This window comes from Cervus canadensis, chromosome 15 (assembly GCF_019320065.1).
Source record: "Cervus canadensis isolate Bull #8, Minnesota chromosome 15, ASM1932006v1, whole genome shotgun sequence".
In the NCBI taxonomy this organism is placed as follows: Eukaryota; Metazoa; Chordata; class Mammalia; order Artiodactyla; family Cervidae; genus Cervus; species Cervus canadensis.
The window spans coordinates 7022331-7045727 of NC_057400.1; the positions used below are offsets into that span (position 1 = coordinate 7022331).

Here is a 23397-nt window from a genome sequence, read left to right on the forward strand (position 1 = left end):
GCAACCCTTAATATACCAACTTGTATTTTACTGGGTATTTTCTCCACCAAGACGCAAGGGCAGAGACCTAGTCTGACTCGTTCCCCACAGTGACCCAGCGGGCACTGCAATATGCCTATCAGGCACTCAATAAGGAGCTTGTCTGAAATGACACAATGGAATTTTTCGATGGTAGGTGTGTATATTATATATATATATATACATTTTTTTAAAATAGTATTGAAAGCCTGACTTTTCAGCTGTGAACTAGGAAGAGTTTAAGTGGGAAACTGCAAACCGAAGTCATCCATTTACCACCTAAATTAACTTTTTTTAAATACATACCTAAAATTCAAAAGTTTGTCGTGACACGTATACACTCTCCTGTGACTGGTGGACGCAACCTTTGATAAACAATTGCTACCCTCACCCCAAGGAACTATTACTTGCAGCAAGTTAAGAACACCCTGGGTCTTTCTAAAACCCTGTCTCCAGTACTTGCTTTCTGACAAAGCTATAAGCCAACCTACAGCGAACACCATCAGGATATTAACACCCTTCATCCTAGTCATCCCAACACAGAAAGTATCTGCAAGGGAGTAATTCAACAGTTAATCACACATATGGTTTCCCAGTGAACTCTACCTAAAGAAAACCTGCAAACTAGCTTATGTACAAACAATCCACTGTCTCGGATTCAGCAACCTGTTAGAGGACAGAAATGGAATGAAAGGAAACTTTTCCCTAACTCTGAAAAACACACGATATTAAAATGTAGCCAAAAGGTAAAAAATACTCGGCTACTGCTGGTCAGACAGCAGAACCATAAACGCTGGTACTACTGAAGCCGACCCCAGGAGCCATGCATTGGGCCCGGCCGCGGAGCGCAAAGGAAAGCGGCTCCCGGAGCCCCCATACCCCTACCCCCACCCCGAACACCTGCCCGTCTGCCTTCAGTGCGCGTCAGCCCAGCGCGCTCGCTACCAGTCCTCGGTACGTCTCGGAGCGACCACGTCCGCCCGCAGGTGGACGCTCGTCCGGCCTCCCTCCCTCCCTCCGCGCCAGCCCCTCGGCCGCCGCCCGCCCGCCCCTCACGGGACATGTTCGGCTGCCGACCTCGAAGCACCGGGCGGCCTGAGGGTCCCCGGCGAGGCCGCAGCCCCGGTGCAGGCGAGGAGGGCGTGAGGAGCCAGGCGGGTGGCGCGCTTACCTGGCGGCGACCACTCGAGGCCACTGGAAGGGAGAGGGCCGCGCGAGGCGGCGAGGGGTCGGCTCCGGGTAAACGCTGAGAAATGGCGGCCAGAGGCGCGCCCACCGCACTAATCCCGGCGGACCCCAGCCGCAACCGCCCCTCCCTTAAAGCCTCTAAGCTCCGCCCTAGAGGCGGGGGCACGCCACTCTTAAATGGGCAATGACACCGCCCCGGAAATGGCGGGGCGGGGCGATGCTCGGGTTAAAGCGGCGATGCCGACCTGGCTCGAGAGCTGACCGCAGGTTTAAAGGGGCGCTGCCAAAGCCGGGTCCCCTGAGGGTGCGCGCCCGCGGCGCCCCCACGTTAATCCTGTCACAGAGGCGGCTTACCCTGCAGACGGAGTCCGGCGTCAGGTACCGCTAGGACATGCTGTCAGCCCTTCAGCAAATTAATTCACTCAGCAAATACTTACTTGCCCGGCTGTATTCTGGAGACAAGAACAGTAAGGCAGCGGCGGGAAATAGGAAATTTCTGCTTAACAGGGAACGTTGCATCCTTTCTGTGTACGGAGAATTCAGGGAAGTGCCTGCGATGGGCCAGGGTGTATTCTGGACAGTGGCGATACCACGGATAAAAGGGGCAAAAAGAGCCCTCGTAGGCGTTCAGAGCTGGCAGGAAAGAGAGAAAGTGCATGTCACCGGTTAGTAAAATTCAGCACTATTCATGGTTCTCCTTGGGCACTAGGGCTGCGTGCGTGCGTGCGTGCTAAGTCGCTTCGGACGCGTCGGGCTCTTTGCGACCCCATGGACTGTATCCCGCCAGGCTCCTCAGTTCATGGGATTTTCCAGGCAAGAATACTGGAATGGGTTGCCATTTCCTACTCCCTGGGGTCTTCCAGACCCAGAGATGGAATCTGCGTCTCCTGTGTCTCCTGCATGGGCAGGCGGATTCTTTAGCACTGCGCCACCGCGGAAGCCCCAGGTACTAGAATTAGGCGTTGCTAAATGACAGAGAAAACTGGAAGCCGGGACAGAGGGAGGGCTGGTGATCTTACACAGACTGGTAGGCAAAGAGGAAAGCCTTGTTGTGAGGGCCTGAAGGAGGTGAAGGCGCGCCCCTGCATGGCCTGCGCGGTAAGCAGCGTGGCTAGGGGTAGGGGCAGAGGGAAGAGCCCTGGGACAGAGGCAAGTCAGAGAGGACAGAACTGAGCTGAAGGGGCCCCCAGACCTTGGGCAGAGCGCCGAGGGGTTCAGTGGAGGACCTGCTGGCTGGAAGAAGGGCCCTTCCTAGGGTTTGGCACTGCCAGTTTGACCCTGCACCACCCCAAGTCTGAACAGCTGGGCTTGGTAAGCTGCCCTCTGCGCTGTGGGCTGGGGCAACTCAACAGGAACTGGAGTTGCCCAAAGGGCTTCACTCATCTGCATGGCATCTCAGCTGGGGTGGCTCTTAAGAGCAGCTGGGTTGTCTTGGGCATCTCCAGCAGGGTACTTAAAATGACTGAAGCCCCTCAGAGTGAAAACTGAAGCTCCAAGGCCTATTAGGGCAATGCCCAGAATCACACACAGTCACTTCTGTTCTCTGTTATTGGGTGAAGCATGTCAGAAGGCAAGATCAGTTTCAGGGATAGGAATAAGATTCCACCTCTATTTTTTTCCCCTAATAGTGTTAAAATTGTTCTTCTTGTTGTTGTTCAGTTGCTCTGTCGTGTCCAACTCTTTGCAACCCCATGAACTGCAGCGCACCAGGCTTCCCTTTCCTTCACTATCTCCCAGAGTTTGCTGGAACTCATGTCCATCCAGTGGAGATGCCATCCAACCATCTCATCCTCTGTTGACCCCTTCTCCTCTTGCCCTTGGTCTTTGCCAGCATCAGGGTCTTTTCCAATGAGTCGGCTCTTCGCATCCAATAGCCAAAGTATTGGAGCTTCAGCATCAGTCCTTCCAATGAGCATTCAAGGTTGATTTTCTTTAGGATTAACTGGTTTGATCTCCAGTTTGATCTTTTGCTGTCTAAGGGACTCTCAAGAGTCTTCTCCAACACCACAATTTGAAAGCATCAATTCTTCGGTGCTCAGCCTTCTTGATGGTCCAACTCTCACATCTGTATGTGACTACTGGAAAAATCATGCTGCTGCTGCTGCTAAGTCGCTTCAGTCGTGTCCGACTCTGTGCTACCCCATGGACAGCAGCCCACCAAGGCTCCCCCGTCCCTGGGATTCTCCAGGCAAGAACACTGGAGTGGGTTGCCATTTCCTTCTCCAAGGAAAAACCATAGCTTTGACTATCTGAACCTTTGTTGGCAATGTGATGTCTCTGCTTTTTAATATGCTGCCTAGGTTTGTCATAGCTTTTCTTCAAGGAGCAAGCGTCTTTGAATTTCATGGCTGCAGTCACTGTCCACAGTGATTATGGAGCCCAAGAAAATAAAGTCTGTCACTGTTTCCATTTACAGTATTAAAGTAAAGAAGCTTTCTTTCTCTATTTTTAAAAAATAGCTTCATCAATAAGTCATCTTTGAATTTTAGCTCAATAAAAAAGCAATGATGCAGCCATTAAAAAGAATGAAATAATGCCATGGATGGACCTAGAGATTATCATACTAAGTGAAGTGAAGCGAGTCAAAAAGACAAATACCATATGATGTCACTTATATTTGAAATCTAAAATATGATACAAATGAACTTATCTACAAAACAGAAACTCACAGACACAGAGAACAAACTTGTGACTGCCTAGGAGGAGAGGGTAGGAGAGGGATGGATTGGAAGTCTGGTATTAGCAGGGGCAAACTATAATATACAGAATGGATAAACAACAAGGTCCTACTACATAGCACAGGGAACTATATTCAAATCCTGTGATAAACCATAATGGAAAAGAATATGAAAGAAAAAGGTACATATATGTATAACTGAGTCACTACCCTATACAGCAGAAATCAACACAACATTGTAAATCAACTATACTTCAAAAAAAAAAATTATGACAGTGATGTATCATGGGGGGAGGGAGGGAAATGGTTCATGTATAGATGAAACCAGAAAGGGCCAGGGCGTGAAGCTGGGTGATAGAATCATTAAAATATTCTGTCATTTTATGTACAGGTTTACATTTTTTTCCATAGTAAAAAGTTTTTTAAAAAAACTATCTGGGCCATGTACCCCATGGAAAGCCTTCCTGAGACCCAGGAATTAGATTACACTGTTTGAGAACTATTTGAGAACTGTTTGGTCTTGAGTGCCGTCCACTCACTCTATCAGGGCCGTCTCTATCCAAGTATTATCAGTGTTTATACATGTGAAAGCTGTATTGTGCTTTTTCTGTTTACTGATCAACAATGGAAACATTTCTGTGAATGTTTATAAAATGCTTCATTGTCCTAAACTGTTGCCTAGCACACTAGTTTAGAGAAAGGGTCCTCTTCTCCCCTTCCGCTTTATCCTTTTTGCTGTTTCCTGTCAAAGGTGGTGGGCTTCCCAGGTGGCGCTAGTGGTAAAGAACCTGCCTGCCAATGCAGGAGATATAAGAGACGTGGGTTGGATCCCTGGGTCGGGAAGATCCCCTGGAGGAGGGCATGGCAACCCACTCCAGTATTCTTGCCTGGAGAATCCCATGGACAGAGGAGCCTGGTGGGCTGCAGTCCACGGGGCTGCAAAGAATCAGACATGACTGAAGCAGTTTAGCATGCAGCATGCACGTCAAGGGTGGTGTTGGAGTGAGAGAAATAGGCTGAGAAAGATTGTTACAGGTTGAAAGACATATGAAATCTTGGTGGATGAAATCTAAGGACCCAAGTCATAGGAGGCTGTGCTCTGATCATGAAAGATTTAATTCATCCCCTCACCAAATCCTCTCTTCAATCATAGATACCCACTGCAACATTCCTGTTTTGTGGTGAATTAGTCCGCCAACTGCCTGAGACAGAGAATGCAGTCTCCTTAAACACAGCTGAATGAAGTAAAAATACACTTGGCTGCAAGTAATAGAGAACACAATTAACTGTAGCTTAAAAAAATAAGGAGTTTTTTTTTTGTTTTACCTAAGTAATCTAAAGGTAGTTGGCTGCCTAGTATTGGTTCAGGTCAACAGTCCTATAGAATCCTAAACTCTTACTTTTTCTGTTCTGCTATCCTTAGTATGTGGATTCTGGTTTTTATGCTTCTAGCCTACGGGCCGCAGGAGGGAGGCAGTGTTTCCAGCTCTTCTTCCCGAGTTTCAGAAATGAAAGGGAATGGGGAAATTATCTCCTTTTCCTGTAGCCTTGTCTTTTTTTTTGCGGCCGGGGGTGGGGAGGGGGATGGTGCGCGTTGCACCATATGGTTTGCAGGATCTTAGTTTCCTGAACTCTCAGGTCCATAGCAGTAAAAGTGTTGAGTCTTAACCACTGGACCACCAGGGAATTCCTAGTGAAGCTGTGTCTTTAATTCAGGGAAGGACGTCCCAACACACCCTGTCTCATTGAATGGGATTAACTGCCTGAAATAGCAGGAGAAAAGGATACCATCACTGGTTTAGACCAATTAAAATTCACACTTGGGGTTTAGGGGAGAACCTGCTATCTCTGAGATTAAGGGCTCACTATCAGCTTCTTTAAAAAGTCCAAGATCTATTAGCAGGAAAGACAGGGTGTTATTAGGAAGAACGACTGTGGGCATGGTGTTGAAAGTGCCGACTTGAATAACCCACTTTTGGTGGAATGGTCCTGGCCATGGAAAGATTTTTCCACTAGTGAATGAACATCCTCACCCTAGATTTCCACCAGTATTTTAGGTCCTGGTTTTCTCTCTGGAGTAACAGAAAGGGGTGGATCCAGGTTTTGTTAGTTCTGAAAACCATACAGTTGTTGGGGGCAGGGGGCGGGGAGGCTTAAGTGAAATAAGACAAATTTAAAGATTTAAAATGAGAATTAGGGTCTTGGAAGGGGCCCATACAAGTCAGGAGCCCTAAAGCTTAAACATGATGATCTTCATGGTAAATCCGCCTTTGCCCACAAGGAGATAGTTGCTCTTTCATATCACAGCCCTTTAAATAATGAGGACATTGGTCCCAAGTCTACAAAACCCTCTCCTTTTGTCCTGATTTCCAAGCTCCTTACTTTCTCAGTCAACTTGGCTGAACTGGTTCACACTGGTGGGGCCATTCATGCTGAGGCATCCTGAGCAGACAGAATTCCAGAATGAGAGTCAGTCTTACTGGAGGCTGAAGGGGCCCTGCCTTCCAAAAGCCTCCATTGTGAAAAGACCCTTGGTGATTAGTAGAACAATGCAGAAGTCAGTGTGTGATTTCCAGTAACCGGCACTGTCCTGTCTGCCTCGACCTCTTGAATTGTTCACTCTGGAGGCCAGCAGCCACCATGTCGCGAAGATACTCAAGAAGCCCTAGGTAGCCATGGATGGAGAGGAGCTGAGGCCCCCCTCCAACAGCCAGCACCCACTTGCCAATCACGTAGGTGGGCCATCTGGCACAGGATGCTCCAGCCCCTCAAGCATTCCTGTGACAAGGCCCGACCAATATGTATCTGTGACTGAGTCAGAACCACCTACCTCCTGTCCCACAGAAACTATGAGCAATAATAAACATCTGTTGCTATTTTAAGCCATGAAAAAAAGGAAGGAAGGAAAGAGAAAGAAAGGAGGAAAGAAAGACAAGACCCTTCTGTTGTTCGTTGTTCAGTCGCTCAGTCGTGTCCAACTTTTTGGGACCCCATGGACTGCAGCATGCCAGGCCTCCCTGTCCTTCACTATCTCCCGGAGCTTGCTCAAACTCATGTCCATTGAGTCGGTGATACTATCCAACTATCTCATCCTCTGTTGCCCCCTTCTCCTCCTGCCTTCAATTTTTCCTAGCATCAAGGTCTTTTCCAGTGAGTCGGCTCTTCACGTCAGGTGGCCAAATTATTGGAGCTTCAGCTTCAACATCAGTCCTTCCAATGAATATTCAGGGTTGATTTCTTTAGGACTGACTGGATAGTGGAAATCAGGAAGACTTTGTTATCCAGACACTGAATCAGAGGAGCACTAACTAGTCAAAAATGCATATAAGTAAAAAAAATAGAACACAAAAACTCATCAGGAAATACCACTAAGAGTTTCATTAGCATACAGCAGAGTCTAGACTTCAATTCAGAAACTAAAAGATCCAAAATAACTTAGTAAGTCTGTAAAATGAGGATGATACCACCTTCCTAACAGGGCAGTTATGAGACTGGCATAAAATAACTTATCTGAAAATGTTTTCAGAAGCACACAGCACTACATATATAATGTAAATGTTACTGTCCAAGGAACAAAGGTACTTCTGCACTGCCGGCGGCAGAGGCTGGGTCAGGCGGGTAGAGGGGTCTGAAGCCTGGACCCGGGTCCATGCACTTGCATGCTTTCCTTACTCAGCGAAGTCTTCCCTGAGCCAGAATCTCATGTCTGCAAGTTCACCCTTCCTCTCTTTGCTAGTGTTCCTGGCAGGAGTAAGACCTTAAACTAATTCATGCTGAAGTATTAGCCACACAGGCTAAATGAAGGACACCTTAAAAGGATGGGGAGAGTTGGGGTAGAGGTGTGCAGAGATGGGACATGCAAAATAAACTGAAGTCAAATCACTTCTTCCTCCAAAGCACAAAGTCAGGCTTTTCCACACTTTTGGAGATTCAGGGCAATAAACCTGAGCATTCATATTCCACGAATCCATATTTCATGCATCATTTTGTTCAGAATTATCTGGAACATAGCACTACTGATCTGGTGGTAGACACGCCTTGTTTATTCTGCTAGGGAAAAAAATTCAGAAAACCCTGGATGGCCTCAGGCAAGTTCATAATATTGAGTAACAGAGAGGCGGAAGTGAAAACATTTTCCCATCAGATTTGCATGGTGGTGAAACCAGGATGAGACCAAGAGAAAAGGGGTGGAGCCAAGGCACAGAGCTTCTAGAAGTTACTGCACATGAGTCACCTGGAGATTCTGTCACAGGCTTTGTGTCTGGGGTGGGACCTGAGAGTCTGCATTACCCACAAGCTGGCAGCTGGTGACACTGGCCACTCACAGGCTACACATTTGAATGAGGAAGCCCTTGGATGACCGCCCCATACCTGTGACTGTGTGGCAGGACCCACAGAGGTGTTCTAGGAGACCGCACAGTAGGACGAGCAGCACATTCACAGGGACAGCACCTGTCCTTCCTGGTGTCAGTTATCTATAAAATGAGGTAATTAGGACGGATGCTTCCTGAGGTCTCTTTCGGATCTTGAAATCAGTGATGCTATACCTATTTCAATACATGAGAGGATTTCATTTAATTTTACATAAACCAAACCTCAAAATTCCTTTGAAGGGAGACTTGAGGAAAACAAATGATCATATATTAACACATAAATGTAGAGTCTAGAAAGATAGTACAGATGAACCTATGTGCAAAGCAGAAATAGAGACACAGATGTAGAGAACAAGGAAGGAAAGAAGGGGTGGGATGAACTGGGAGATTAGGATTGGGACTGACATATATGCACTGTTGACACTATGCTTAAAATGGATAGCCAATGAGAACCTACTGTAGACCCCAGGGAACTGCTCGCAGTGTGGTGGTGACAGAGGGGGATATGTATACGCACACGGCTGATTCACTCTGTAGTTCTGCAGACACTAGTAGAGGAGCGTCCCTGGTAGCTCAGGAGTAAAGAAACTGCCTGCAATACAGGAGACACGAGATCAATCCCTGGGTCAGGAGATCCCCTGGAGGAAGGTGGGCAGCCCACTCCAGTATTCTTGCCTGGAGAATCCCATGGACAGAGGAGCCTGGAAGGCTACAGTCCAGAGGGTGGCGGAGCGTCAGACACGACTGAAGTGACTGAGAACGCACGCAGAGAAACTAACAGAGCATTGTAAAGCAACTAAACTCCAATTTGTAAAAAAAAAAAAAAAAGTTTAACTTTGGAGGAAAAAAGAGAATCATCCATTTTAAGTGCTTATTTTCCAAACATTGATCTAGAATGTGAGGTCAGGTTAAAGTTATGACAGCGATTGTTCAAACAACTTCGAACGTATAGATTTTGGTACTATTTTTTTTTTTTTTTAATTCTCAGAGAATATTAACTTTGGCTGTAGAATCAGACACCTCCATTCACTAGCTACTTAACTTCCAAAGGATGAACTGTGTTTTAATTTCCTCACCTGTAAAATGGAGATTCTCAAATATAGCTTTGAGGATCAAATACAAAGGTAGGAGATGTGCCTTTTAGGGGCACTGAACCTCATTCTTAGCACTGTTAATGCCAGAGAAAGTAGTGGGAGGGTGGTGAGAAATGAAGCTGGCTGTTGAGGCAGTAACCACTTCATAGGCGTCTAGGTTTTCTCAGTGATAGCAAATCTTTATTTTCAGAGGATGGATTTCATTCCTGGCAACAGACGAGAGTCAACCCGAACATAGTTGGGTGAATGTGTTGAAAAATAAGTAGTCTGAAAGTAATGGGTTAAATAGAGTCCATGAAACTAGCAGTGTAAGAACCTTGGAAAATCCTCTTACTCAGAACAGCAACCACCAAACAATAAAACATGGTCAGAATTAACTTTTTTAAAACTCTGGATATTAACCAAAGGTTTGCAACAATCCAGAGGTGTTTATTCAGGAAAAAGAGCTGAATTTTGGTAAGAGCAGTGAGTTTTATGGCATTTTGACTGGCCCGAGTCTCATCTTCTCTCCCCAGTTCCTTTGCAGCCTTAAAACCAGCAGCTAAAGGGCCACTGGAGGGAGCAGAACAGAGTCAGAGTTCCTTCAAACCCTGTCCTCAGAGAACTGTTACTTTATTTGACCTAACTCACAGCTCAAAATGAAAAGCTGGGAATAAGATGTCCAGTTAAATAAATGTTCTGTTCAGTTCATTCAGTCGTGTCTGACTCTTTGCAACCCCAGGGACTCTAGCCTGCCAGGCTCCTCTGTCCATGGGATTTCCCAGGAAAGAATACTGGAGTGGGTTGCCATTTCCTTAAGGTGTCCAGAGCAGGCTTTGAAAAGTTCTGACACATTTTTGCGAATCTTGAAGTCTACTTATGTGCACAGTGCTAGGTTCAGGCCCAGCTCTGAGAACATGTTAATGTTTGAACCTACTTATAATCCCTTAGTCTTTGTTGCAAAAAACAGACCCCAAGTATATCATCTATTTTTTTTCTGTTCCAGTTCCAGTTCAGTTGCTCAGTCATGTCCAACTCTTTGCAACCCCATGATCCGCAGCATGCCAGGCCTCCCTGTCCATCACCAACAGCCGGAGTCTACCCAAATCCATGTCCATTGAGTCGGTGATGCCATCCAGCCATCTCATCCTCTGTCGTCCCCTTCTCCTCCTGCCCTCAATCTTTCCCAGCATCAGGGTCTTTTCAAATGAGTTAGTTCTTCGCATCAGGTGGCCAAAGTATTGGAGTTTCAGTTTCAACATCAGTCCTTCCAATGAACACTCAGGACTGATTTCCTTTAGGATGGACTGGTTTGATCTCCTTGCAGTCCAAGGGACTCTCAAGAGTCTTCTCCAACACCACAGTTCAAAAGCATCAATTCTTCGGCGCTCAACTTTCTTTATAGTCCAACTCTCACATCCATACATGACTACTGGAAAAACCATAGCCTTGACTAGATGGACCTTTGCTGACAAAGTAATGTCTCTGCTTTTTAATATGCTGTCTAGGTTGGTCATAACTTTCCTTCCAAGGAGTAAGCGTCTTTTAATTTCATGGCTGCAATCACCATCTGCAGTGATTTTGGAGCCCAAAAAATAAAGTAAGCCACTGTTCCCACTGTTTCTCCATCTATTTGCCAAAAGTGATGGGACCGGATGCCATGATCTTAGTTTTCTGAATGTTGAGCTTTAAGCCAACTTTTCACTCTCCTCTTTCATTTTCATCAAGAGGCTCTTTAGTTCTTCTTCACTTTCTGCCACAAGGGTGGTGTCATCTGCATATCTGAGGTTATTGATATTTCTCCCAGTAATTTTGATTCCAGCTTGTGCTTCCTCCAGCCCAGCGTTTCTCACGATGTACTCTGCATATAAGTTAAATAAGCAAGGTGACAATATACAGCCTTGACGTTCTCCTTTTCCCATTTGGAACCAGTCTGTTGTTCCATGTCTAGTTCTAACTGTTGCTTCCCAAGTCTGTTATAACTGTCTTGCTCATACCAATTTTTAGTAATTTTCAGGCTTTCATAAAGTTTCAATGACTCCTTTAAGAAGCTTTTGGAAAAATGCTACCCCTTTTCACATGCACATTTCACTGGCTCAGGTAACAGGTAATTCTAAATGATAGAATATAGATAAATATATTTGCATGTATAGGTTAGCAAATAAACAGAACTGATTTCAGTAAGCTTACAAGAGAACTGGTGGAATTAGCAGAGCTCTGGCATAGTTGAGCGCAGCCAGTGGTGGCAAGGGGAGAACACGAGCAGAAAGCAGAGCGCTGGTACACTGAGTGGGTTATTTGGATGCTCGTTAAGAAAGCTTCCATCACAGATAGAATATTCGTAGGAATTAGAGCAAGGTTTTTGCAAGTATACGCCAATTCAGAAGTCATAAAGGAGCAGATTAATATATTTGTTTATAAAAGTATTAAAAATACCATGTCCTCCCCCAGACCCAAATAAGAATATTCAAAGAACACCATAAGAAAAAAGGTTTTGCAGCCTATATGACTGTCAAATGACTAGTTTCTTTAATTTCCAACATCTCATATAAATAAACATTAAACAACCTGATATAAAAGTAAGCAAAGGATATCAATGTAGAATTTGGAGAACAAGAAATAAGAGAGATCAATAAAGATACAAAAATCTATTCAACCTCTTTATGAGTGAACTGTAGGTCAAAATAAGATAATAATTCATGTATGAGATGAGCAAATGAATTGTTTGATATCAGTCTTAACTAGAATGTGGGGAAACGGACATTCTCCTAAGTTTGGTAGAAGCACAAGCTACTAAAATCTTCTCTGAGAGCAATTATTAACATTTAAAAATGCAGGTGCCCAATAGGTTAACAATCCTACTGCTAGAAACTTACCTTATGCATAGACTTGCAAATCTTTAATGAAAACACTTGCCTGAAGATATTCACTGCAGCACTGTTCATACAGTATAAACCGGGAACAAATCAAGAAATTAAATTATAGCATATCCATCTGTATGACGGAGGTCAAGGCAGTGATTAAAAAGAATGAAGTAGATCTGAGTGTGTTGATATGGAAATGTTTGAAAGATGAAAAAGCAAGCTGCAGAATATATTGTACAATTCCTTTGGCCTTAACAAAATGTACATGTACACATAAATACTTGTGCAATATTTTCCACTAGAAGACAAGAAATTAACAGAGGTTGCCATTGATTTGAGGGGGACTATTCTTAGGGGCAGGGTTCCCCAGTGGTTCAGTGGTAAAGAATCAACCTGCAATGCAGGAGACTTGGGTTAGATCCCTGGGTTGGGAAGATTCCCCGGCAAAGGTATGGGACAGAGGCTTTCATAACTCCTCATGGGTCTTCATTATAGTATTTGAAGGTTAAGTATCATGCACGTAAGAACAGAGGCATGGCTTTACTTTTGCCCCGGTGGCTCAGATAGTAAGGAATCTGCCTGCAAGGCGGTAAACCTGGATTCAATCCCTGGATCAGGAAGATTCCCTGGTGAAAGGAATGACTATGCCACTCCAGTATTCTTGCCTGGAGAATACCATGGACAGAGGAGCCTGGTGGGCTACAGTCCATGGGGGTCACAAAGAGTCAGACACGACTGAGCGACTAACACTTTCAATTTATTTCTAGATATAAAATTAATACCCTTTTATACCCTAAGTTAGTACATTTCTAAGGGGGAGATAAGCACACAGACTTAGTTTAACATTACATCAGCTTGTCCTTCACAAAACCAGGTGTTCTCTGGATACTTTTTGTTTATGAGAGTCTTTTCCATAGATTTTTTGTACATCTTCTGGCCTTGAGTTTAGCAGAAAACAGAAAAGTGGCAGTCTCATGGTACAGCAGGTTGCAACACAGTAGAAATACAATCTTGTTAACACAGAGGTCAGTCTTTTTGCAGGAGTTTTCAGCTAAATTTATCTAAAAAGTTTTACCACACAAAGACTCTGCGGCTCTGGTGAGGCAGCCTCTGTTTAGCACTCTTCGTTAAAATTAACAATTATCTTATTGTTTTTATACTAGGGCTAAACTCTTATTTTTCTAAATCCTTATATACCCACTTTTAGAATAATATTTTTGTGTTCTGCTATAGGGCTTCCTCACCCCCCGGAGGGCTCTGTGCCTATTAGGGCCTTTTTTATGGTTAATCTCTATGTATAGTATCTTTTGGCCTTCAGGCCTGTTCACATTTTATGGCTTGCACCTGGTGTAACTTTAAGCAACTTCAGTAGCCTGACCCTGTCTTTCTTGTGGTTAATCTATTTTCTTTCTATTAGGCGTCATCTCCATGGGAACTAGATAGGATTGCATTTTTACAGAACAGAAACGCAAAGGATTGCAAAAACAGCAGATATAGCACAAAACAGGCTCTTAGTCTAAAAGTTAACTACCTGCAAGAAGTCACCAGCTAACCTCTATCTAAAGTGTTTTTTATTAGGCACATTTGTGGCTATTTTATTTGTGGAGCCTTTTCTCACCCCGCGGAGGGACCTATGCTTAATGGTTTCTTTTGTTAGCGTACTGTGCTTAGGATGTTTAGGACAATCATGAGCATTTTTTGCAATAGGAGCACACATATGCCAGACAAGCCAGAGTGCCAGCAAAAGGGTTTGAACTGAAGCATTCCCTTCACCCTTGGCCCCTTCATAGGGTACCAGCATCTAGGAGATTTAATTAGGGTTTTAAGTTGGTCCTCATTCAGTGAAAGAGGAGCAGGAGAGCTCTCGGTAGGCAACACAAGAATCTGCAGCAGGGCAAACAAGAACAGCGGCAGAAAAGGGGGGAGGATGCAGGGTGGGGTAAAGGCCGAGGCCAACCTGGAGGGTCCCTTGTATCCTGAACGGCCTTGCGTGTCAGGTCTTTCCCTCATGACCTCGTCATGGGTGGGATCTCCCACAACGGCTCCCGGCACTCACCCGCAAACACAACCACTACATCAGTAATTCTAGAAATAAGTTTTGCACTTAGCATTCTCCTAGTCTATGACCACCCAATAATGAAAATAACCATTGTCTGAAAAGCCCAACAATGAAAACTCCCATAAAATAATCTTTAAAACTCTTATACTTAAATTACTAAAGCACATCTTTATTTTGCAATTGAACAATTTAAAGTCACAGCTAGAGTTTTTTCACGTTGAACCTGAACAACTATTTCTCAGTCAAAACGAATTATGGCCAGGAAAATACGTATAATGACTGCATTTCACATAAATTGCTTTCAGGGTTAAACAGTTTCAATGCAAATCAACATTTTTATCCTGTTTGCTGTTAGTACATGAAATTCATTGCAGGAATTCTAATTTTTCACGGAAATTAAGACAAATCCACAAGGTCTTTCAAGCACACAGTAAGCTGCAGTGACAAATGCATAGAATGCATAGTGATGATTTCAAATAACCCAGTGTTGACCAAATTCAAGTTTACAGATTTTAAATGAACTCTACGATTCCTTGTCTCCTAATTACGGGAAACCATATGGAAAGAGGTATTTTTGTGAAATGGGGGAAAAGAATTTAAAAAGTGAAGGGGCTAATCCCATTTAGCTACTAGTTCAGTACAACCAAACGTGAAATGGCAGCAAACAATGTAAAATCATAATCTAATTAGAAAATGAACTAGACTTTTAACTAGGTGACTTTTTGCCCTTCATATTTACATATAGCACCTGTTACAAGAAAAAAAATCCCAAATTGAAACAGTCTCTACATAGAAATATTATTTTTAAAACTACTACTTAAAAATATCACTGATGAGTCTATCGTAAACTATCTATCCTAAAGTTAAGCCTACCCTGTAGAAAATAAAGACTAGCTTTTCTTATTTGAAAAGATTACAATGTGGGATGTAACTGTAACATCCTGATGCTGCTGGAACACTGGGCTGGACAGTTTTTATTTGCCTAAGCACTAATACTCTAATGACAGAAAACGAAAACAGCTTAACGTAAACTTTTAGTCTCTTAAATCTTGCCTTTCAACATGTATACGAAGTGTCAGAACTTTGCCCCTTTCAACTTACTGGTGGTGAAGCATTGACTTAACGCCTAAGTAGAACTCAAAACAAAACAAATGGATTCCAGGTGTTCATCATGTAATGTACAAAAATGCAAAGCAGAATGCTTTTAGTGAACCAAACGTGGCTGAAGCTAGCTGAGAGAACTCAGAGTCCAGCAAGACTGTCAACTGGATAGCCTTTATTGTACCAAATAAATCACAGAAGAATGGCAAAGCCAAAATCACACAAGTTACCCTTTAAATATCAAATGATCAAGAGAGCATTGTAAAGCATTTAAACGTGGGTCTAATCCAATGAGCTCTACGTGCTAATGTTATATTTTTCCATATTTACAAGACTCTAGGATAAATTTTATCTTTAAATATATAAATTAAGTCAGTAGTAAGCTTGAAATAAAGTGCTATTTGAAATTCAAGAAATCAATTTCAGCACTGAAATATGATCCTACTCTACTGGATACAAGAAAGCATGAGTAATCTTGTCAACTAGCTGAAGGGTTGGCAAAAACTGGAACACAATTCAGGAATAGAAATGAAGAGGCTTCTTTTAGTAACAGGTAAAATGGGTTCAAGTGTGCCTACAGTGAATTTAGGGAAACCACAAGTCAGAACCTATTTTGGCCTAAGATTGTAGGACTGAGTCTCCTTAATGATTTTATGGTGATAATTTCATGTAGCGATGTGACGTTTTAGTTAAGATTAACAGATTATCTGCTAAATTTTGGAAACTCTCAGGGTTGGGGGGGGGCCTGATATTAACCTTTTAACAACTGTAACAAAAGTTAATGAAGGAAAATATTACATCATAAAGAGTCTACTATAAATGGAAGTTAAAAAACCTTTTTTCACGTTGGAGAAATGGAAGTAGGAGCCCAAATAATGAAGGCCCCACTGAGTCAAGCTCAGTGCATGATGAATAATAAATACTACCTTTCAAAGAAACTGTTGAACAAATTAATCATGTCTATTGGTTTAAAATGTAGGGCTTTTTTTGTCTTCTGTTCAGCTAAATTAATAAACTCTCAGCCATATAAGACACCACTGCTATAGGTCAGAGTTGGGCTCAGTGGTTTTACCTGTCCAAAATGCTGAGAATAAAAAACAAACTATCTGTCAGGGCCTTTGCACCGATTTACTGTGGTGACTGTTAGCCACAGTTTTCTGGCTTCACTGAAGTCACATGCTCAGACTGCTGTCCTCATCTGTGGCTGAGACAGTGACGAAGCCTGAGAACTTTCCTTCAAAGTAAACACACGCAGCAGAATGCTTACTCTCATACGCACATACTCCCCCACACTCCAGAAGTCTACAATTTAATTATTTTATACTTAAAAACAGTATGCACACATTTTTTGGAAAACTTCTATTCTAGAGCTAAGACAAAGCAAAGCGAAAAAGAAGGTATTTGAAATATTGAAATATGCTTCAATAATGATCATTGTTTATAAAGAAAGTGACATTTTCTTCTAAAACTGCATTTTATATAATGAAATGGGAAACACTCTTCCTTTCCTTTTCAATCCTCGCTAACTTTTTTAAAACAAAGCGTATCCTTACGATCAAGTCTTAATTCTAGTAACATTTGAAAGATACATTCATTTCTTTACAGCATGAAAGACATACAAATATCATTTTTTTCCTTTTTAAAGAACAAAGCAAAAGAAGTTAACAGTTTCAATCTTTTGTCCATAGAAAAATATTTTCTGTATCATTTACACAATAATAGGTAGGAAAATTCTACAGTGTTTAACTGAAACTTTCTATAAGCAAAACAAGGCTTTCAAACATTTTCATTCTTGTACTGGTTTTAGGCACACGTTAGAGCCTCCTCCTAAAACTGTAGCCTTAAACTTACAATATCGCTAATACCTTTCACTTTGTTAATTAAAAAAAACAAAGCAAAACAAAAACTGGTTTACTTATTTATTCACTGAACCCTGCCTAGTCAGCACTGATGGACTGTACCCCAGTACCCCTGGCTGCCCAATCAGCTTGGATTACGACAATAAAGATAACAAGGACCACAAAACTTCAGAAATCAACAATAAACTGTAGAAAAACATACAAATAAGTAGCAGCAAATTTAGATATGGGAACAGAAATAACTATTTGGTGTCTACCCACAACAATTTCACCCAGATTATAAAAATAAAATGTCTCATTTCTCACTGAAATAGGGCTTGTTTTTTGATAACATTGTAAGGCTTATTGTAGGAATTGCTACTGAGAAAAATGAAGTCTGTGTATAGTAAAACATTGTGTTGAAAATAGTTGTAGATATTGTAAAGTAAGTTAATCCCCAAAAGTACAATTTTGAGATTAACTTCATGAGCTCTCTGTAAAATTGCTGAAGTTGCCTATTAGCAGTTAGCCCTCAAATAAATTTTGCTATTATACAAATTCCCTTGGAGCTATACAATTCTCTAAAAACTTTATACAACAGTTGCTACAAGCTGTGTTGTGATCACACTGAGACACCAATAAAACTTTGCCAACAGATCAGTAATTCTGATACTTGATAAAATTAATCCAATGGGTTTTAAAAACATAGGTATTTTACTTAGAGGAAACACCAGGGGAAAAAAATGGTTGCAGAAACTGTAGTTGGCTAGCTGAAGCAAACATGAGAAGCAATAAGCTATATTAATATAAAGCAGTTACTTTGATGATGTGGCCATTTACATACAGAAGCTGTGGCACAATTTATCTTTCTCTTGTATTATTAAAAGGTATTTGTTCCAACAAATATTTAACTTAATGTAAATGACTTAAATGCAAACTGATCAGAACTACAAAGTTATTACTATAAAATAAAAGAGGTGTAAACATATCCCACATTATTGTGGTATAAATAACTTTTATGAATTCAAAACTACTTTGGCAACCTTACCATCAGAATATCTTTAAATATTCAAAACACAGATATTACACAGAACATTGTTAAAAATCCTTATTTCCTTCTCCCTTCCTGATTTAAGATTATAAAACAAATATAAATGCTTTAATTCTACATGTTCACATTATGAACATAAATTATTTAATTATAAGCGGACATACATTCGAAATCTTCATTCTGTTTCAAGTGCTTTTAAAAATCAGTCTTCTAATTTGCATTTTAGAATGTTTTCACACTGCATGTACATCAGCCCAAACACATGACAAAAGCTATTGTTTCATCAGGGAAGCATGACAAGCAGACAGAGTGGGGCCCTAATTAGATTGCTTTTTAAAGCCTATTTGTTTTCTAAATTAAGGAAAAATACTGCCTGAGTATAATTCTTGAGCTGAAATAGACTAAACTTCACAAGAATTTATGATATTCACACATTACCTATAGTAATAGAAGGTGAGCCTTGATAAAATCTTTCAAGTTTCTTTCAGCTCTCAGGTTGTGGAACTTCTAGTGGAGACGGGAGACTTTTGTTCAAATAGCTGATTAGACCTGGCTAATCACCTGCCAACAGATTATAAACAACTCCCATAGTTAATATAATCCTTTACCCCTGTTAGTATGAGCCTTGGCGAAACACACAAATGCATAATCGCATAAAACATCTTTTTGTGCATGTATTAGTACTTGAAACCTTCAAGCAACTGTCTTAATGGCTTAACATATTTTTATACACTCGAAGTCAGTTTTTATATATAAATTTTCTCTTTAATCAACATGGTCAACCCTTTCCACCCTCCTACTTGTGCCAGCAGGCTGTACAAAGGAAGTAAATTCTTATGCTATTTACTCTGCCTTTATTTTGAATTATGCATTGATTTAATAAATACTAAATGTTCTTCCTGTGAATGCAGTCTATTCCAGAATATTACTCAACCTGTGTACACAGTGCTGACATAAGTCAGATGGTCAACACAACACCTAAAAAGAACATGGTAAAACCATTCTGAATCAGAGGCAAGGTTTTTTACAAACATTCTTAGCATTTACAAAAGTCCTTTGATTCACCAATACCTATTTCCAGTTGTGAGAATAGCAACATTGATTTCTTGAATGTATGGGTTGTTTGGGGGAGGTGGGGTTGGCTGCTGGAGCGGGCAGTAGTTTAGATACAAGGAATTTGGCATTTTTGTCACACACTGTTACACCGATATGAATGGAACCTAGAACTACTAAGTGTATGAAAATTGGGATTATTCCTAGAACTCTACTTAGATTGATGAACAGATGAAAAACATTCCCAGGCAGGGAGTCCCCTGGAAGTCCAGTGGTTAGGACTTGGAGCTTTCACTGCCATGCACATGGGTTCGATCCCTGGTTGGGGAACAAAGATCCCAAAGCATGGCCAAAAAATATCTGGCATAAACTCTTACTTGTTAGGTGGACAGGAAATCATAACTAGCAATGTTTACTTTAAAAAGCTGTAGGGATAATTTATTTTAAGATCCTAATAAATATGTCTTTGAAAAAGGATCTTTTCTGTACATAAAAATACTGACAGGGTGTACCTCCCAGAAAAAAAATTCATATATGAGAAATTTAAAGGTAATTTAAAATTTTTAATATATTATCATTTAAAAACTGGCATTAATGATTTACAAAGGCAGCAGTGCTCATTGCCAACAAATGATTAGTTACTTTCCAAAGTGTAAATGTAACCCTAAGTCAAAAAACATGACACCCTGATCTGCTTACATCTATACAACTTTACCTCTTTGTCTATGGCTGTCATATTCTGTCCATATAGTTAGGATAGGTTTTCTTTTTAATTCAGATAAAAAACTACTTCCAAAACAGTTACTAATTATGTAGACTCCCAACATTTTACTTTTTCACATTTCACCTTACCATGATGTCATACAGCAGTCTAAATCATACCTATCTGTTGGCAGAGAATGGAATGTTCAAATAAGACTGTGTAGCTATTTACTATCTTATACTGACTTGACTGTGAAATTCAGAAATAGATACAAGAATTTCACTTTGACATAAAGGTTATGCTTACTTTTTTCTTTAAGTAAAATATTTTAATACAACAGTGTATTTGGTATTTTGGCTATTAATGTTTAGGACTTAACTTCCTAAGATTTACTATTATGGATTTTTAATATTTGAAATAACATCATTTAGATTTTACCAAAGATTTAAAAATGTACATTTTCCCGCTCACACTAAATGACGTTCCAAAATATCTACCATTCAACTGTAAATTTTATCAAGACTATACAGAAATATTCAGAAACCACTAGTAAATGAATCTATTTTAACCATAATCCATATAAAGTAATTTTGTAATGTAACATTTCAATAGCTGAGAAAATTTGAACTTATATTAAAACTGGATAATTTTAAAGTTCTATCTCTCTGAGGACTTAAAAATTAAAAAAACAACAGCAACAAAAAAACCTGAAGAGGATAATATACACACTCTTTTTTATCAGGTCCTCCATCAGGCTGGACAATCAAAACTCTCCATATTAACATGCTTATAACTTAGTAAGTATATATAAATTGGAGTAATTTAATTGTACACAAAATGACAAGAAAGTCCTCATCTTAGCTGTTGAGGGATTATGTTTAGAAATAACTCAATAACATTTCATTCCTTGTTTGTAGTATCCCAATCAACAGACCAGTGTGAACAAAGCTTGACAAGAACTGAAATGAATGCTAAAAAGGGATAATTTAGTTAGTGATAGAAACAAGTCACAATTAGCTGCTTTAACTTTAGCTTATTCATATGTTTAACTTCAAAGTGTATATTAGGTGCCATTTCTAAAGGTAGGGGTAAAATAAATATGAAATTTGAAGAATAAAGCATCTTTTAACTTCAGCTGCTAAACTGTAACCCCTGTCCCTCAGGAAAGGAATGTGCAGGTTTTGAATAATTCCATAGCAGCAGAGCACTCACTCAGTAGGTCACAAATTATCTTGGCTTCTTGTGGCAAAATACAGGAATTGAGTAAGAAACAGAATTTCATTACCCTCCTTTGACTGCATAACTCTCAATACGAGAAGCCATTTTAAAAATGGTGAACTGATTCAAAATGCATAAAACTGTAAATGTACAATATACATACATACCTCCTAGTAGGGTCAAAGGAGTGCCTTTTCATTAGACATACAAAGACGTCGCAAGGCACTTAAGGGGTTAAGACACAATGCATGCATTCCTTTACATCAAGTATGTGAAATCACATGATTTGGAATAAGCCAACCTTAAGATAAATGTAAGTTACATTGCTAAATTCAAGAAAATTTGTAGATTCATATTTATACTTTCTATAAGATGCTGGTAAATGGACAATGTGCAGCATTTCCTGGGAAAAGCAAATTCCACTTTCTTCTTCCAAACAGCAGGTCTCTATGGGGGGAGTGTAGGGGAAGATGTGCTGCATCCATAGGCAGTGTATTGGCTAATATTGAGAATGATATTGCTAACATTTAAAAAGTAACATCTGGTCATCAGTATAGTAAGAACACAAATCACTGGGAGACACCAGAGCTGACTCCTGATGTTGAATGCTTTTTGCTTTCAAGATACAGTTATACAACAGAGATGCTGAGAATTCTGAGCCTTGTCTGTGGCAATTCTACCAGAAGGGGACGGCATGGCACCACCACGAGATGTCATAAGTTACCCTGAACATCCTCAGTTATTCACTATTTGTTTGGAGCAAAGAATGAAATAGTCTTCAAACACATGAATTATAGATTTTGAGAGAGTGACGTTTTCTTTAAAACATAAAGTGCAACAGTGCTGAAGTTTTCAGTTTTTGTTAGTTCTTCTTCTTCTTTTTTTCTGTTTAGATGCCATTTCCTGTGAGCAGTGTTATGGCACAGTGAATATAATGGAAAGCAATTTCCAATACATTTCCCAGACCTTTGCTTTCTTATTTATTTGATGACGTCGTTAAAGGTTTAACAACTCCTTCTTCATAAACTTTCAAGATAGCTTCACATACAAATCTGTATTGACTCTGAAAAATAAAATATAAAAAATAGACTTGATCAGAAAGACTAGAAAATAAACAAACAAAAAAGACAAACATCTCACCTGGCTTGCTTACACAAGAAATACAAAGTAAAACTGCACGGATACGTAATTTTTCACTAAGACTGGCAAAAAAAGTTTGACAACATATTTTGTTGGCAAAACTCACTCATACATTGCTAATAGGAATGTACAATACTACAAGCCCTATGGGTGGACATTGGCAATATCTAACAAAATTACATTAATTTACCTATTGACCCAGTAATCCCACTTCTAGGACTCTATCCAAAAGATAAACTAGAAAAAGAAATTGAAAACATTTATTCATAAATGAGGCTATTCACTGCAGATTTATAAAAACAAAAAAGAAGAAACAATTCAAATTGTCATCAGTAAAGGGCTGGGTCAGTAACCTGGTACATTCTCAAAGTGGGTACTATGAAATGGAGAGAAGAGGAAAAAAGTCTACAGAATGTTATAGAATGATTCTAGGATATTTTGCTAAGTAAAAAAAGGCAAGACAGAGATAAGTGCATATATTATCTTTATAAGACAAACGGGACAGGGATATAAATATGTACCTAACTCAATGTGTATTAAGAAAACAGCAAAGGAAGGATAAATCATTTTTTTTAAAAAAATGGCTTCCTTTTAGGAAAGGAGTCAACAGGGTGAAGGAGAGAGACAGACATTAGATTTTATTGAATATACTTCCTTCTTTTATAAATTTCACTTTGGAATCATGTAAAGACACTCCATAATTAGAACATGAATTTTAAAAGCCTCTATAAACTGAAAATACAAAACATATCCACGTATGTATCTAGTTGATGGCATAACCAAACAGAAAGGAGCTATTATTTCAGAGGACTTTGAAACAGTAATTTGACTATACATTTTTTTTGTAGAATATATATTCCAAAGCAAAATAACTGTGGAAAAGAACTGAAAATTCTTTTTGGTAATCATACTGTTTGTGGTGTTAGCTTTGTTATTCTGAGACTTTGTTGAGTATTATGGAATAAAACAAATGAGTACTTGTGACATGCTACATCTTCCTTTTCCAGCACCATGGAGAACCTGCACTCTTGTTAAAGAAGA

The 23397-nt window shown here is 40.5% G+C and overlaps 2 protein-coding genes across 9 annotated transcripts in view; both read right to left on the minus strand.

Annotated features, from left to right (window-relative positions):
* The window catches only part of EPB41L5 (erythrocyte membrane protein band 4.1 like 5), a 154824-nt gene extending 153481 nt beyond the window's left edge, over window positions 1-1343 (minus strand). For all 6 annotated transcript variants that reach the window (XM_043488073.1, XM_043488071.1, XM_043488072.1 and 3 more), the window contains exon 1: window positions 1190-1343. The gene's annotated coding sequence lies outside the window, so the exon portion shown is untranslated. The remainder of the gene's footprint in view (window positions 1-1189) is intronic.
* A 13057-nt stretch (window positions 1344-14400) lies between these two features.
* The window catches only part of PTPN4 (protein tyrosine phosphatase non-receptor type 4), a 190364-nt gene continuing 181367 nt past the window's right edge, over window positions 14401-23397 (minus strand). For all 3 annotated transcript variants that reach the window (XM_043488068.1, XM_043488065.1, XM_043488066.1), the window contains exon 27: window positions 14401-22279. In XM_043488068.1, coding sequence (XP_043344003.1) covers window positions 22193-22279 — 87 coding nt within the window. In that variant the 3' untranslated portion in view covers window positions 14401-22192. The remainder of the gene's footprint in view (window positions 22280-23397) is intronic.